Source organism: Mastigoproctus giganteus, chromosome 7 (genome assembly GCF_048544385.1).
Source record: "Mastigoproctus giganteus isolate SK-2022 chromosome 7, ASM4854438v1, whole genome shotgun sequence".
Taxonomy (NCBI): domain Eukaryota; kingdom Metazoa; phylum Arthropoda; class Arachnida; order Uropygi; family Thelyphonidae; genus Mastigoproctus; species Mastigoproctus giganteus.
Window position 1 is genome coordinate 144,338,073 of NC_143581.1, and position 13,352 is coordinate 144,351,424.

Sequence of the window (13,352 nt, forward strand, 5' to 3'; positions counted from 1 at the left end):
GTTGGCATGCTGCCATTGTCAGATAAATTTGACTGAGTATATAAGACATGGCTAAAAGTGGTAAAACATTCTTCAAACAGGCCTCTGAGGTTGGGTATATTCATACTGTAGTTTTTAGTGTTTTGCACCAACCTTGCGTAGAAATAGAAAATAAAAACACCAAGGAAACTGAACTTTTGTTCAGGGACCGTAAGTGGGACCGTAAGTGGCTCGAGAGTTTGCGGATTTGTTCTACAATTAACATTAATAGAGATAGAGGTACGCGGATTCATCCCATCTTTGAGACCACTATCCTCAGAAGGGATGAACGGTTCCGTATGACTTCCGCTCGAGCCACTTCCGGTTCCACAACGCAAGAGAACGGAACACGTGTGAATGAAAACACGTGAGGAGTACCATTAACCTACTGATATTTAAAGATGTACTGCAGAACAAGAAAACACCGCTGAAGAAGAAGGCTGGAGCCTTTGAAAGCTACGATTTTTATCGCTTTTAATCTAGTATATTTTAATGCATTTTATTGATTGTAATGTAGCAGATTTTAATAATTCATATGTATAGTTTATTGTAAAGTTAAATTTATTGTAAATACAGGTTATTGTAATTTATTATAAGCACAGTTATCAAAAGTTCAGTTTCCTTGGTGTTTTTATTTTCTATTTCTACGCAAGGTTGGTGCAAAACACTAAAAACTACAGTAGGAGTGGTAAAACATATATCGTTAAAATCTGTACCGTCAATTAAAATGTCTAAGAGATAAAAGATAAAATGATGTCACAAGATTCACAAATTTGAAGGTTTGTTGGACCTCAGCAAAAAAGAAATGTGTTAGATGACTATCTTATGTGGAGCTGAGCAAGAATAACTTCCTCTTTACAATTCTTGTGCAGACTAAACTGCGATGTTTCAATTACAGGCTCTATCTGATGTAATTTATTTGTAGTTTGTCTATTCCTGAATCCTGCCCTGTTGAGAACACAGCCTATTGTGTATTATCTGTCTGTAGTCCACAGAAGAGATTGACAAATAGTAACAGTAGTGGCAAATGATTCAAGAAAGCAAGCTTATACACAGTGCATCAATTAAATAACAAGACTGCGTGCACTCTGCATTTAGTATTAACGTAAGAGGCCAAAACAGTACAAGATTATATCTGCGCTAGAGTGTGCGCTTTCCAACGAGTGCCAAGTTGAAACTTGTCCAGTCAGTAGTTACTGATTAATGAATGAAAGAGTAATAGTAGTTTTGTGCATGTCATCAGAAAATGGAGCAAAGAGCAGTTATCAAATTTTACTGTAAATTGGGAAAAAGTGCTATGGAAACTTTTTATGATTTAAAACAAGTTTATGCTGATGAATGTTTGTCTCGACCAAGAGTGTTTGAATGATTTTCTCGTTTTCGTAAAGGACATGAGTTGTTAGAGGATGATCCCGACCTGGCCGCACCAATGCACCCGCACATTCTGCCATCAACATCAAGAAATTTTTGGCAAAAAAATCTATTCCAGTCATCAACCCACCCCCCAATTCACCGGATTCGGCTTCCACAGATTACTTTTTGTTCCCCAAAATGAATACTTTTTGTTCCCCAGCCTTGAAAGGAATGCGATACGGGACGATAGAAGACATTCAAGGCTGCAGCACCGACCAGCTGAAAGCGGTACCAGAAGTGTTTTCAAAACTTGTATAAAAGATGTAAACAGCATGTACACAACAGAGGTGATTACTTTGAAAATATATAACCTTACTTTGCCATCAGTGTTATTTATTTTATTTATTTTTTTTGTAGTACAGTAGACTGTCGAAATAACGGCACCCCAAATAATGGCACAGTGAGGTTGGATGTATACATGCAGCACAGATATCTTATAGCGCCGGAAAAAGAAAATGGCAAGTCACGTGATTACTGTATTTGTTTATGTTCACCATTTTGAAAGTGAATTCTGTCATGATATCGTGAATTATGCTGCTGTTTTACATTTATTTTAAATTAAAAACCCCTCACTATGGCTCCTAAAGTTAATAAACTTCATACAGAGAAGAACAACATTAAAGCTTAGCGACAAACTTGATATAATCCAAACTATTACATTAGAGTCACCCGGAATGTTAATTCAACTACCCACGTGTATTGTGCTTATAAATGGAGTGTATTCTTTGCTCGATTTATCTGTTTTGCTGGATGAAGAACCACAGTTTCTGTGGAAAAAACCTTGCTATTTATGCCTGAGACTCACTAACTCAGCCATGGAGTGAAAAAATCCTATAAAAGTTCCTTGCGTCATCGGTGGGATTTGAACCTGGGCCTTTTCCAACAGGTGTGAGAATACCACTGTGCTGTCCACGCAAACTAAACTTGATATAATAAAGAAAATAGAATGGGGCATAAGCAGAGGTGTATTAATGGCAGAATATAACATTGGATCATCAACATGTTTAAGTTTTATGTGCAGTTAATAAAATTGCATTCTTTACTCTATTTCTTATTTGGCTTCATTATTTCTGCATTAAATACATTAAAAATAAAACTTGCTAGATCACGGAAAAATCTAAATAATGGCACCTTGAATCCCGAAGGTGCTTTTATTTCGAAAGTCAACTGTAGCGTCAGTCTTGTTATTTAATTGGCACACTGTGTATAGCAACAGCCTGTTCATGATTTACTTATGACTAATACTACATGTTATTATGATCAGAGGCAATTATACAAATTTATGCATTTCAAGTAGTTAAACAGTTCTTTGAAATTTGCTTCATTGCTAAGAATATGTTATAAAGTTAAGAATTTCTGCAAGTTGGATAGGGTGTTAAAGCTGGATTTTCAGATAGCTAATTTTTGGGACATTCAATGAGAATATGCTTTATTGTTAGCTGTGACTGGCAAAAAAAAAAAAAAAAAAAAAAAATTGAAGAGCGTTCTCTTTCATAAGCAAATAAAGATGAGTTGGATGGGAATGACTAATGAAGAGTCTTGTCAACATCACTTCTTCTCACCTTCTCCTAAAACTAGATGCCCACAGCGGGGCCCTTTTTCATCTGCAGCAATTTATTACTGATTTGAGTTTGCCAAAGTTGAGACCACAGTTTCCTACATGTTGTTTAAATAATGGATTTGTAGTCAAGTGAGGGCACTTTCAGTTGACAGGAATATCCAGTGTCAGGATGTTTAACAGTGTCATCAGCATGTTCATTACCTGGGATGCCAACATGATCAGGGATCCAGCAGAAGGCAACCTTCTGGTTGGTTGTTTGATAGCAACGTAATTTAGATTGGATCTCTTTAAAAATGACAGAGGGAGAAAAAGTAGATTAAATGACAGTGACTGCACTTAAGGAGTCTGTATATATACCAGAGATTGCTTGATATGATAGTTATTTATGTTATCTAGAGGTAGTTTTATTGCGAACAATTGTGCAGTATAGATACTGCATTCAATAGGAGGAGACAATTACTGAGAAAGTGGAAGAAACTGCTGCAGCACCTATAGTGGCACCTGTTTTGGAGCCATCAGTATAGATAAGTACTTTCTCTGAGTTTTCCAAGGAATGTGCTTTATGTAGCTGCTGATAGTTGGTATTTGCTAGAAAGGAATTTTCCCTATCTCATAACAAAATGTCTCAAAGAGGTGAGAATTGAATCCAGGGAAGTTCAGGAGTAGTAATGTCTTGGAAGATATTCTGGAAGTTAATGTCCCAACTGAGCATGAGCTCTTGCAATTGAAGCCCTGTGGGGCAGTTTTCATTAGGTTTATTGTGGTACAGCATGGCATATTGAGAGTCAAACAGGTACTGCCAACTGGGGTGGGATGGAATACTTTTAATCTTTGCTGCATAGTTACACAATAAGGATTTTCTCCTGAGTTTCAGAGGGGATTCATTGGCTCAATATATACAGGCTGTGAACCAGAGATGTTCTGAAAGCTCCCACAGCTATCCTAAAGGCACTATGCTGGATGATGTTCAGATGTAATAGAGAACTTTTCCTTACTGATTCATAATCCAAGTATGACCTTATTAAGGTTCTACAGATATGTAGGATGGAGCTTCTATCAGCACCCCAGGACACAGCTGAGACAGCTCTTAGGAGGTTCATTTTTTAAAGACAAATCATTTGAAGATAAGCTATACAAGAAGCAAAATTCAGTTTATTATCAAAATATAATCCCAACAGACAGAAATTGCCAGTAACAGGAATCAAGCTGTTTTTTTTATTATTATTATGATTAGCCAAATGGTGCAAGGAAGCCTGAGGCTTATGCTACACCAGCCAAAACCCAAGTTACCCTGAGAGAGAGAGAGAGAGAGAGAGAGAGAGAGAGAGAGAGAGAGAGAGAGAGAGAGAGTCAGAAGTACAAAGGAATCATCAAGAAAGAGAAGAATAATGATATCCAGCTGAGGACCCTGGGTGTGCCAAGCCCATACTCACCAGATGTGAGCCCGTTTTAAATATATTTCTGGATGTGGATGTAGTTTGCATTTTTTACAGAAATGAACTGCAGTGGATTTCTTTTCTGCTAGGGAATAACCATTCTGTAGTGGCCATGATTCTATTTTAGCTATGGAAATTTGATGCTGCCTTTCAATGGTATTCATAGTTTGGGATTGACAAGAGATAATGAGGTCATCAGCAAACATACGATTCTACTGTATTTGGTACATTCCATGTTATGTTTGTGATCCTTAATGCAAATAATGTTGCACCGAGGATGGAACCCTGCGGTGCACCCTCCTCTTGTTCAAATGATTTGGATAAATTGTTCACATATCAAATCTGAAATGGTCCGTGGCATAAGAAGTTTTGTATAAATTGGGGTAACCGATATGTCAAGCCAAAAGAATGAAGATCTCTAAGTACACCATATCCCTGGTGGTATTGAAGGCTTTCTTGATATCGACATTAAGCATGACCATATGTTATCTCCTTATGAAGGCATTACATATATTTGCTTCTGCTTTTATCATCACATCTGATGTGGACGGAGTCTTTCGAAATGTGTACTGGTTACTGTTTAGCAAGTTGTTAGTTTCCAGGAACCATGTTAGCCACCTGTGAACCATTTTTTCCAGGACTTTGCCTAAACAGCTAGTCAGTGAAATCTGCTTGTAGTTATGTGGAAAGGTATGATCCTTTCTTGGCTTTGGGAAGGCTAGGACAATTGAGTGATGCCAGGAGTTTAGTTAAGTATTTTCTAAAAATAATTGATTGTAATATTTTAACAATGTTCTTTTTGCTCTGCTGTTTTAACATTATGTAGTAGATCCCAGCTGGACCAGCAGCACTACTATATGTTTTATTGAGAGACCCTAAAAGTTCTGTTAATGTGAATGGCTGGTTGTATGGGTGTGAAACTATCGTAGAAAAACTGATCTTATACTGTGCTGCAGATTCTTTAACTTGCTGAAAGACTGAATTATATGTGGATACTGCCAATATACTGGCAAATGATTTGGCTAAGGCATTTGCTATTTCTCCTGGAAAGGGCAACTCCTTCCCTTCCCTTCCTAGTTTAGTATTGAAGCTAGTGAATTTGGTTAATTTGCCATTAAGCATTTGTATTTTCCTCCAGATGAATCTGATATTCATGTCCTTATTTATACTTGAGGAAAAGTTAATCCAGGCATTTTTCTTTGCTTTTCTTCTTATTTGGCAGAACTTGGCTTTCAGTCTTTTAAAGTTAATAAGATTAGTAGTTGTGGGGAATTTGCAACACAAATTCCAAGCTCTATTTTTTTCCTGTTTAACATGTTTACAATCCTGATTCCACCAGTAATTACTGTGTTTACATTTCCTCACCAAAGATTTTGGTATTGCAGAAGTCACATCTTGTAATATTTGATTATTTATATTATCCATGGGCTGGTTTTGGACTATTTCACCATCTAACTGGACATAAGAGGCATATTCATTCCAGTAGGTGCCTCGAAATTTCCAAGTGGAGTGACACAATGAAGGGGAGCTTGCAGAGAATTGATAGATGATCACTATTTAGTGGGTTTTCAAGAACAGACCACTCCATATTGATATATAAATGGAGGGAGAACAGATTGAAAGGTCTATTGCACTCATGATTCCTGTAGAAAAATGAATATAGGTAGGCTCACGAGTGTTCAACATGGTTAAGCTGATAAGCATCAAGCAGGGATTCTATTAGATTACCTTTCCTGTTGGAGAACCCCACAGTGGATGATGAGCACTGAAATCTCCAAGTAAGCAGAATGGTGATGGTAGCTGATCTATTAGACTTTCTAGGTCATCTGAGAAGATCGAGAAATTAGGAGGAAGAAGACATATAGAAGCTCCTGTATGAGTGATACGAATTTTAATGCATTCTGCCACTACTTTTAAAGGAGTCTAAAAAGAACTGCCACCTTGCTATGGGCTGGTGAGTCAATACACCTAATTTCTTAAGTCTAAGATTATGAAGGTCTTTTAAAATACTGAATCTCCAAGTTGTGTCATACACATTTTTCATGTCAAAGAAGGATGACACTGGATGTTCTCATTCAAAGAAAGCATCTTGAATGGATGTTTCCAGTCAAATTAAATGTCCAGAGTGAATCTGTATCTTCAGAAGTAGCACTGCGTGCTGCAGAGAAAGTCATTTGATTCTAAATACCATACAAATTAAAATATTGCCTATTCTCTCCATAATTTTGCACAAACAGCTAGTTAGAGAGAGATAAGTCAATAGATAGGAATTTTAGGACTCTTTCCTGGCTTAGCAAAAGCAAGGAAGGTTGCCTTGTGCCAGGCATCTGGAAACTGTTCTTTAAGAAAATGTTAAACAGAAAGAGCAGATGATCCATAGATTTCTGAGAAAGGTGCTTAATCATTTCACAATCGGGCCGGCAAAACACATTAAGCATGTTAAGCAGGGCATATGGATGTCAACATCTGGGGGCACCGAAATTCAAAATTTTTATTATAATAATATTTAATAAAAGCATCACAAAGGTGCTAAATACATTTCTGCCTGGAGGGCACCAACAATCCTAGGGCCATATCTGTTCATAATGAATTACATCTGGTTCAACAGCACTTGCCTTAATAAAGGTTAGAGTTCCTTTTAGCTCTTGTATATGAATTATAGCAATAATACTAATATATATAGTGTATATATAGTGAATTATAGTAATAATACTAAAAAGAATAAACACACAAGGCATAATAGGCTACAGATTGGTAATTCACTATAAGAATATCAGTGATATATCACCATATTTTTCTGTAGTAGTAAAAAACTACAGAAGTAGTGTACAAGGCATCAATTTAATTGTATCTCATATTATGACTACCTTCACAACGAGTTACCATGCACTACCTCAAATAAGTAACACTTCACTAATGGAGAAGACTACTGTTACTTATTCTCAGGGGATACCACCACCCAGACAGCACCGTTTCCTGTAATACAGCAGGCCCCCGTTATAACGCGGTTTGCTTTACGCTGATTCGCTATAACGCTGTTCTTATATTATAACCCGTATCTGACTATAACGCTGTCACAGATCACTATAACGCTCTTTTACAGATTACATTTTTGACATATTTAAAGAAATCGTTTCATTTGATGGAGTCGATAACTTGAAAATGAATAGCAAAACAGCATTAAAACGTTTCCCATGCCGACTTGAGGAATTTTCCCACGCTCAGTGAAATTTTCTCGCACGCTAATTTAATTGCAGTACAGTGACTTGTTACGTAGTTCCGAGATCAACATTTTAAAAAATGATCAAATATATTGCTTGTAATATTTGGGTTATATGCATTTATCCGAAGTCTAGTCATCACTCAGTACAGTATTAGACATCGTGCGTAACGGAAAGTTTACTTGAACATTGTATCATAATTAATTCAACCAACGCGGTTATATTTTCGAAGAGCTAATAATGGCCGACAGGAATGAAAAAGCAACAATGTCTGGGCGCAGTACGAAGACTATAAATGTAAGAAAAAGACTGGATTTGAAAATTAAATTAGACGTTTTGAAGCCAATGGATGTGTGCCATAATTTAGGACTTGCAAGTTTAACTGTAAGAACAATTATAAAAAATTAATTTTATCAGCGGCAAAGATAGCTGTTCCACTGCAAGCAACTAGGACTAGGCCGGCTATTAGGATTGAAATGGAAAGACTAATTTTATTGAAGATAATATTCCAATGCAGAAGTCAGTTAAGCTAAATATTTAAAAAAAAACACAGAGAGAGAGAGAGAGAGAGAGAGAGAGAGAGAGAGAGAGAGAGAGAGAGAGAGAGAGAGAGAAGAGATTAGCCAATATGATGATCTGAAGAAAACTCGCCTAAAAAAAAAAAAAAAATGTGGAACCATTTAAAACTGGTAAGGGCTGGTAGAATATATTTAAAATCCAGGGAGAAGCCGCTAGTGCTGATCAAGGAGCCGAAACTTTCAAAAAAGAACTTGTTAAAATTATTGAAGAGGGGTATTATGTGTTGTACTTCTCAACACGTTTTTAACATAGATGAAGCAGGACTTTGGTGGAAATGAATGCCTAAAAGAAGTTTCATATTGAAAGAACAAAAAATATGCCAAATTTCAAAGCGGCGAAGGATCAGTTGACTTTATTGTTGGGTGGTAACGCTGCGGGCCATTTAAAATTAATACCCCTTTTAGTTTATTTGGAAGAGGGCCAAAGTTCAACTCAAAATCCACACATTTTTCATGATTAAATTCATCCATTAAATTAAATCAATTAAATTCATTATTTTAATTGGAATTTTAAGTTTACTTTTGATACGCAAGTAGTTACCACATAATTATACGTATGTAATGCAGAATATTTTATATGTGCAAATATTTGAATATTAAATATTTTGACTGACATTTGTGCATCTTTTCATTACCGTTTATTGTTGATTAGGAAATATCCTATGGCACCGACCGCAGCTCACAAATACATATGTTACCTTATGGGAAAGCGGCGCTCGCTTAGCGCGGATTCACTTAGCGCTCTGTTTTTCCGGAACGAATGATCAGCGTTAAGCGGGGGTCACCTGTACTTTATTACTTTCCTGTTTATAGTCAGGGCTAATTCCCTCAAAAGCACAATAACAGGTGTTCAATGTATGTGAAATTATAATTTAATAATCAACGAATATTCAACTCACATGTAAAGGCACAGAAATTACAGATTTCACAGGGCCATCTTCAGATTCTTCTTGAATCTCAAAACTATCCCATTGCTGAAAGTGCACAAAATACTCATGTTATATATATATATATAAGTGTCACCAATGAAAGTAAAATAAAATAAAATACAAATAAAAATAAATATAGATGGAGAAGTTATTAAACACAAAATGCCGAGCCTAGTTGAAGAAAAAAGAGAAAAAGAATGTTAAGAACCTAAATAAAAAAAAAAAATAAAAAAAATAAATAAATAATTAAGTAGAATTAAATCTGAATTAATGCCGAATTAACCGGCCAATCATATGTACAAAAGCTGAAAGAAAAAGAGGGGAGGGTAATAGAGATAAAAATTATAAAATAAAAATTAAAATTATAAAATAAAAATTAAAGAATTAAAAATTGGTACATAGATCAGGTATTTCATCAGGGGGCTACACCTGATCATGTACCAAACACTGTGTTTCTAAGCAAACTCATGCTGATGGAGACGCTATAGAAATGAAATGGATATAAAAATTATTTTTTAAAATATTTATTTTTTTTTTAAATCTCCAGAAACATGAGTGAGGTAGCCCCAACGCAGTGTATTTAGATTAATAAATTAAGTAACGTAGTGTATTTAGAACTAAATTGAGTCGATAGTATGTAAGAACGCAAACGCAGTGTGTTTAATTTATAAATTAAGTAGAAAGTGTGTAAGAACGTAAGTTTAAATCAAAAGTATGTAAGTTAAATAATAATGAATAACAAGGTAGCGGTATAGAAAAAGGAAGCAATGCAAGGTAGGGGAGGGAAAAGAAGTTAAAAATATAGAGGCGAAGATAGTGAGAATGTCCGAATCACCCTCGTATTACACTAATAGTTCAACGGACGGAAAAACGAAGATCAGAAAGTAGAAAGATGTAAAGAGAAGGAAAAGAGTTTAAAGGATACTAGGCAAGCTGGGTGTGTAAGTACCCAACCTCATAGAGAGGGCCTTGGCTGTGAGAGTGTTAGTAGAAGTGGAAATTAATACCGCTAGCTTGTAGTGTATATTTTGAGTGAAAGACATGAAATATAATAAAAATATGAAGAGGAGAAAAAATTAAATACCTATGATATTTGGCAGAAATAAGTTGAGTGAAATATAATCAAGAAATGAAGATACAAATTTGCGATCATGATTAATAAGATACAATTATGCGAATATGATTAATAAGAATGGAATGTAAACAGAGGGAAAACTATGACAACTATATACAGAATATAATAAAATATATATAATATAAAGTGCTATTCAATATTCAATGTATCTGATTATCAATAATTAGCTGCATAATCATTATTCTATTTTATATAATTTTATTTTATTGCTAATTATGTTTATTTCTAGGGTATAGCAATGTAAACCAACACAGGCTATCTTAGTCTTTATACATTCTTTTGGCCTTATGGCCCACTGAGTACTTTTATGCCAATGTTTTAATACACTTTGAATACCTATATAGTACCAATTATACTCTTACAATAGTAATTAGATTACAGAATGATGTAATATTCAATCTAAAATTGATAGCATTAATCTGATCTGACATACCTTTTACATCTATTCCAATATTTCATAATAGATTATATATACATATATATATATATATATAAAATATAGAAAATTAATAAATAATTTATGTAAAGTAAACTAAACAAGAACTAATTAATGCCATCTATACATATCTAGATAGAACATTACATCAGTCTTATTATATATTTTTTGTATAGTTTAAGTACAATTAGTAAAATAGGTATGATATATTTCATATAGGATAAGCTGGTAGCTACTTAACCCTATAATAGCCATAACTGGTCCACGAGGCCAAACCTAGTAAAGGATGATCATTAGTCAAAGTAAAAGTAAAAATAAAACAATTAATAAACATAATAATAATATATATCAAGTCAATTATAGGTAATAGGACACATTGAAAGGGACTTTATCGAGGACTAACCTTTTCAATATGTCCCCCTACAATTAACCCGGCTATCAGTTTCTGATATCATTTGCCTGTTTAACACAGTCAAAAGGTAATTTATGCGATAAATGGGTAAGTATAATTAAAGTTAGAAAATAATTTTGTTGTTAACAGGCTGGATGACTTTAGCCCGACCGATAGCTAAGACAGCAAAAGCATATATTAAGGATGAAGAGTAATAAATGAGAACCAATATCCTTCAATTAATATCATATTAATAAGTACAAAAGGAGCAAAAGCTAAAAAAGGAGAACGGATTCAAGGTTTAAGAATAGCAATAGTACCTCAATCCCCCTCGAATTACTCTAATAGTTCATGAGGTAAGAAAAATAGAATATGACAGTAAAAAGTTAAAAGTAAAGGGAAAGCTATAATGCAAATGTACGTCGGATTTTACCGGGAGCGTAACTTCCCGTCCCTTATAGAAAGAGATCCTGGTATATCATAAGTATAATGAAGCAAAATAGGATAATATAATGTATTTTATGGGAAAAAAAACAGCGGACAGTGGAAAGGCTAATTCCTACATGCTTAAATCGTGGTAAAACGTTACATTAAGAATAACAAACTAGTTAGGCAAAATCAAACTTACCACGAAAATGAAATATAAGAAAGACATATATATATATATATATATATACACGTGTGTGTGTGTGTGTGTGTGTGTGTGTGTGTGTGTGTGTGTGTGTGTGTGTGTGTGCGCGCGCATATAAATTTGTCTAAATTATTAGATTTAACTGTATTCTGTACACATTCAGTGTCAGAGAATACTTTTTTTTTTTTTATCGTATGATGTGAGCAATACATGAAGGAACCAGTTTTTTCTTGCTTCCTTCGTGTATCATGGCCGTGAGGTCCAACCAGAGAGTATGGCACCATCGTAATATCCAAGCCCGAGGTGGGATTTGAACTCGCAACCTTTGGGTTGCCAGGCAGGCACTTTACCCACCCGGCTAGCCCGGTCGGCAGAGAATACTAATGCTTGTCTTATGCAGTACAAAGATAGAGCATAATCTTGGTATATATTCATTTTGGTCATGGGGGTCACAGGTAAATGCCTAGAAATTATACTGAATGAAAGTAAAATTAGAATAACAATAGACAACTCCTGCCTTTGTAGCCTAACCTAATAGCCCAAAGTGTTGAAACTAACAGCCATAGAGTTAAAAGTATATAGTAACGGTAACAGTAATATCCATACTGTGCAAGGAGGCCAGAGGCTTTTGTTGCACTGGCTGGGAAAAAAAAAAAAAAAAAAAAAAGAAGAGGAGTAGATACGAAAATACAAATTATTTGCTTCCCTACTCACATAGGTAATTGTCCAGTTGACCTTTGAATTTGTTCAAACTCTCAGCCTCAACTACCCATGAAGGCAATCTGTTCCAGTGATCGCTGGCTAAAAGAAAACTTCCTAAAATCTAGTCTATACCTCTTCCCCTGTAATTTGAAGTTATGCCCTGAGTTTTGGAATTCTCTATAACAGTGAAACTTCCATCTTCGTTCATTTTACTAACCCGTCTCAGAGCCTAATAAACCTAATCAGGTCACCTATGAGGTGCCTGGTTGACAAACTGGTAATGAAGACTGAAACGTGGATATATTGAACCACCATAGCAAGAAAAATTAGAAATGGAAATATCCTTTAAACTGAAAATAATTAATAATAAATAAAATAATATTCAATATATACTAAAATAAATGAGTTAACCTGTAATAAAAGTTAAAATCATGCAAAGCTGAACACAGGAACTAAAAGAAAGTCACTGGAATCATATAGCTGAAATCATATTCCCAAAATCAAAAGAGTAAAAATGTCTAAAAAACTGGAATTGTCTGAAATGCAGATGGTTTTTAATTAAGATTCATTTTTTTCCCCCTGTGTGGATGAATCACTTCTCTCTGATGCAAAAAAATAAAAAAAACCACACACAATATTGGCAGCCAACAGATTTTCAACTGGCATTAAGTAAACATGCTATAGTTTTACTAATTCACAACAGAAAGTCTGCTGGCTGTCAAGGTAAAAATTTAATTATTTTATTTCTAAAGGCATATAACTTAGGCTATGAGTATATTATATACTTTAAATTTTAAAACTTCGTTTGCATGCAGTCACCTTTGGATTTAAAAAACCTTTACTTTTATTCTTATATGCAGGAGATTCTGCAGCTGTTAGTTAAAAACAATCCTATTCAGTA

At 34.8% G+C, this 13,352-nt stretch overlaps 1 protein-coding gene across 3 annotated transcripts in view; it reads right to left on the bottom strand.

Annotated features, from left to right (window-relative positions):
• The window catches only part of Cog1 (conserved oligomeric Golgi complex subunit 1), a 546,651-nt gene that overhangs the window by 73,344 nt on the left and 459,955 nt on the right, over nucleotides 1–13,352 (bottom strand). For all 3 annotated transcript variants that reach the window (XM_090377929.1, XM_090377930.1, XM_090377928.1), the window contains one exon: nucleotides 9,127–9,201. In XM_090377929.1, coding sequence (XP_090234055.1) covers nucleotides 9,127–9,201 — 75 coding nt within the window. The remainder of the gene's footprint in view (nucleotides 1–9,126; nucleotides 9,202–13,352) is intronic.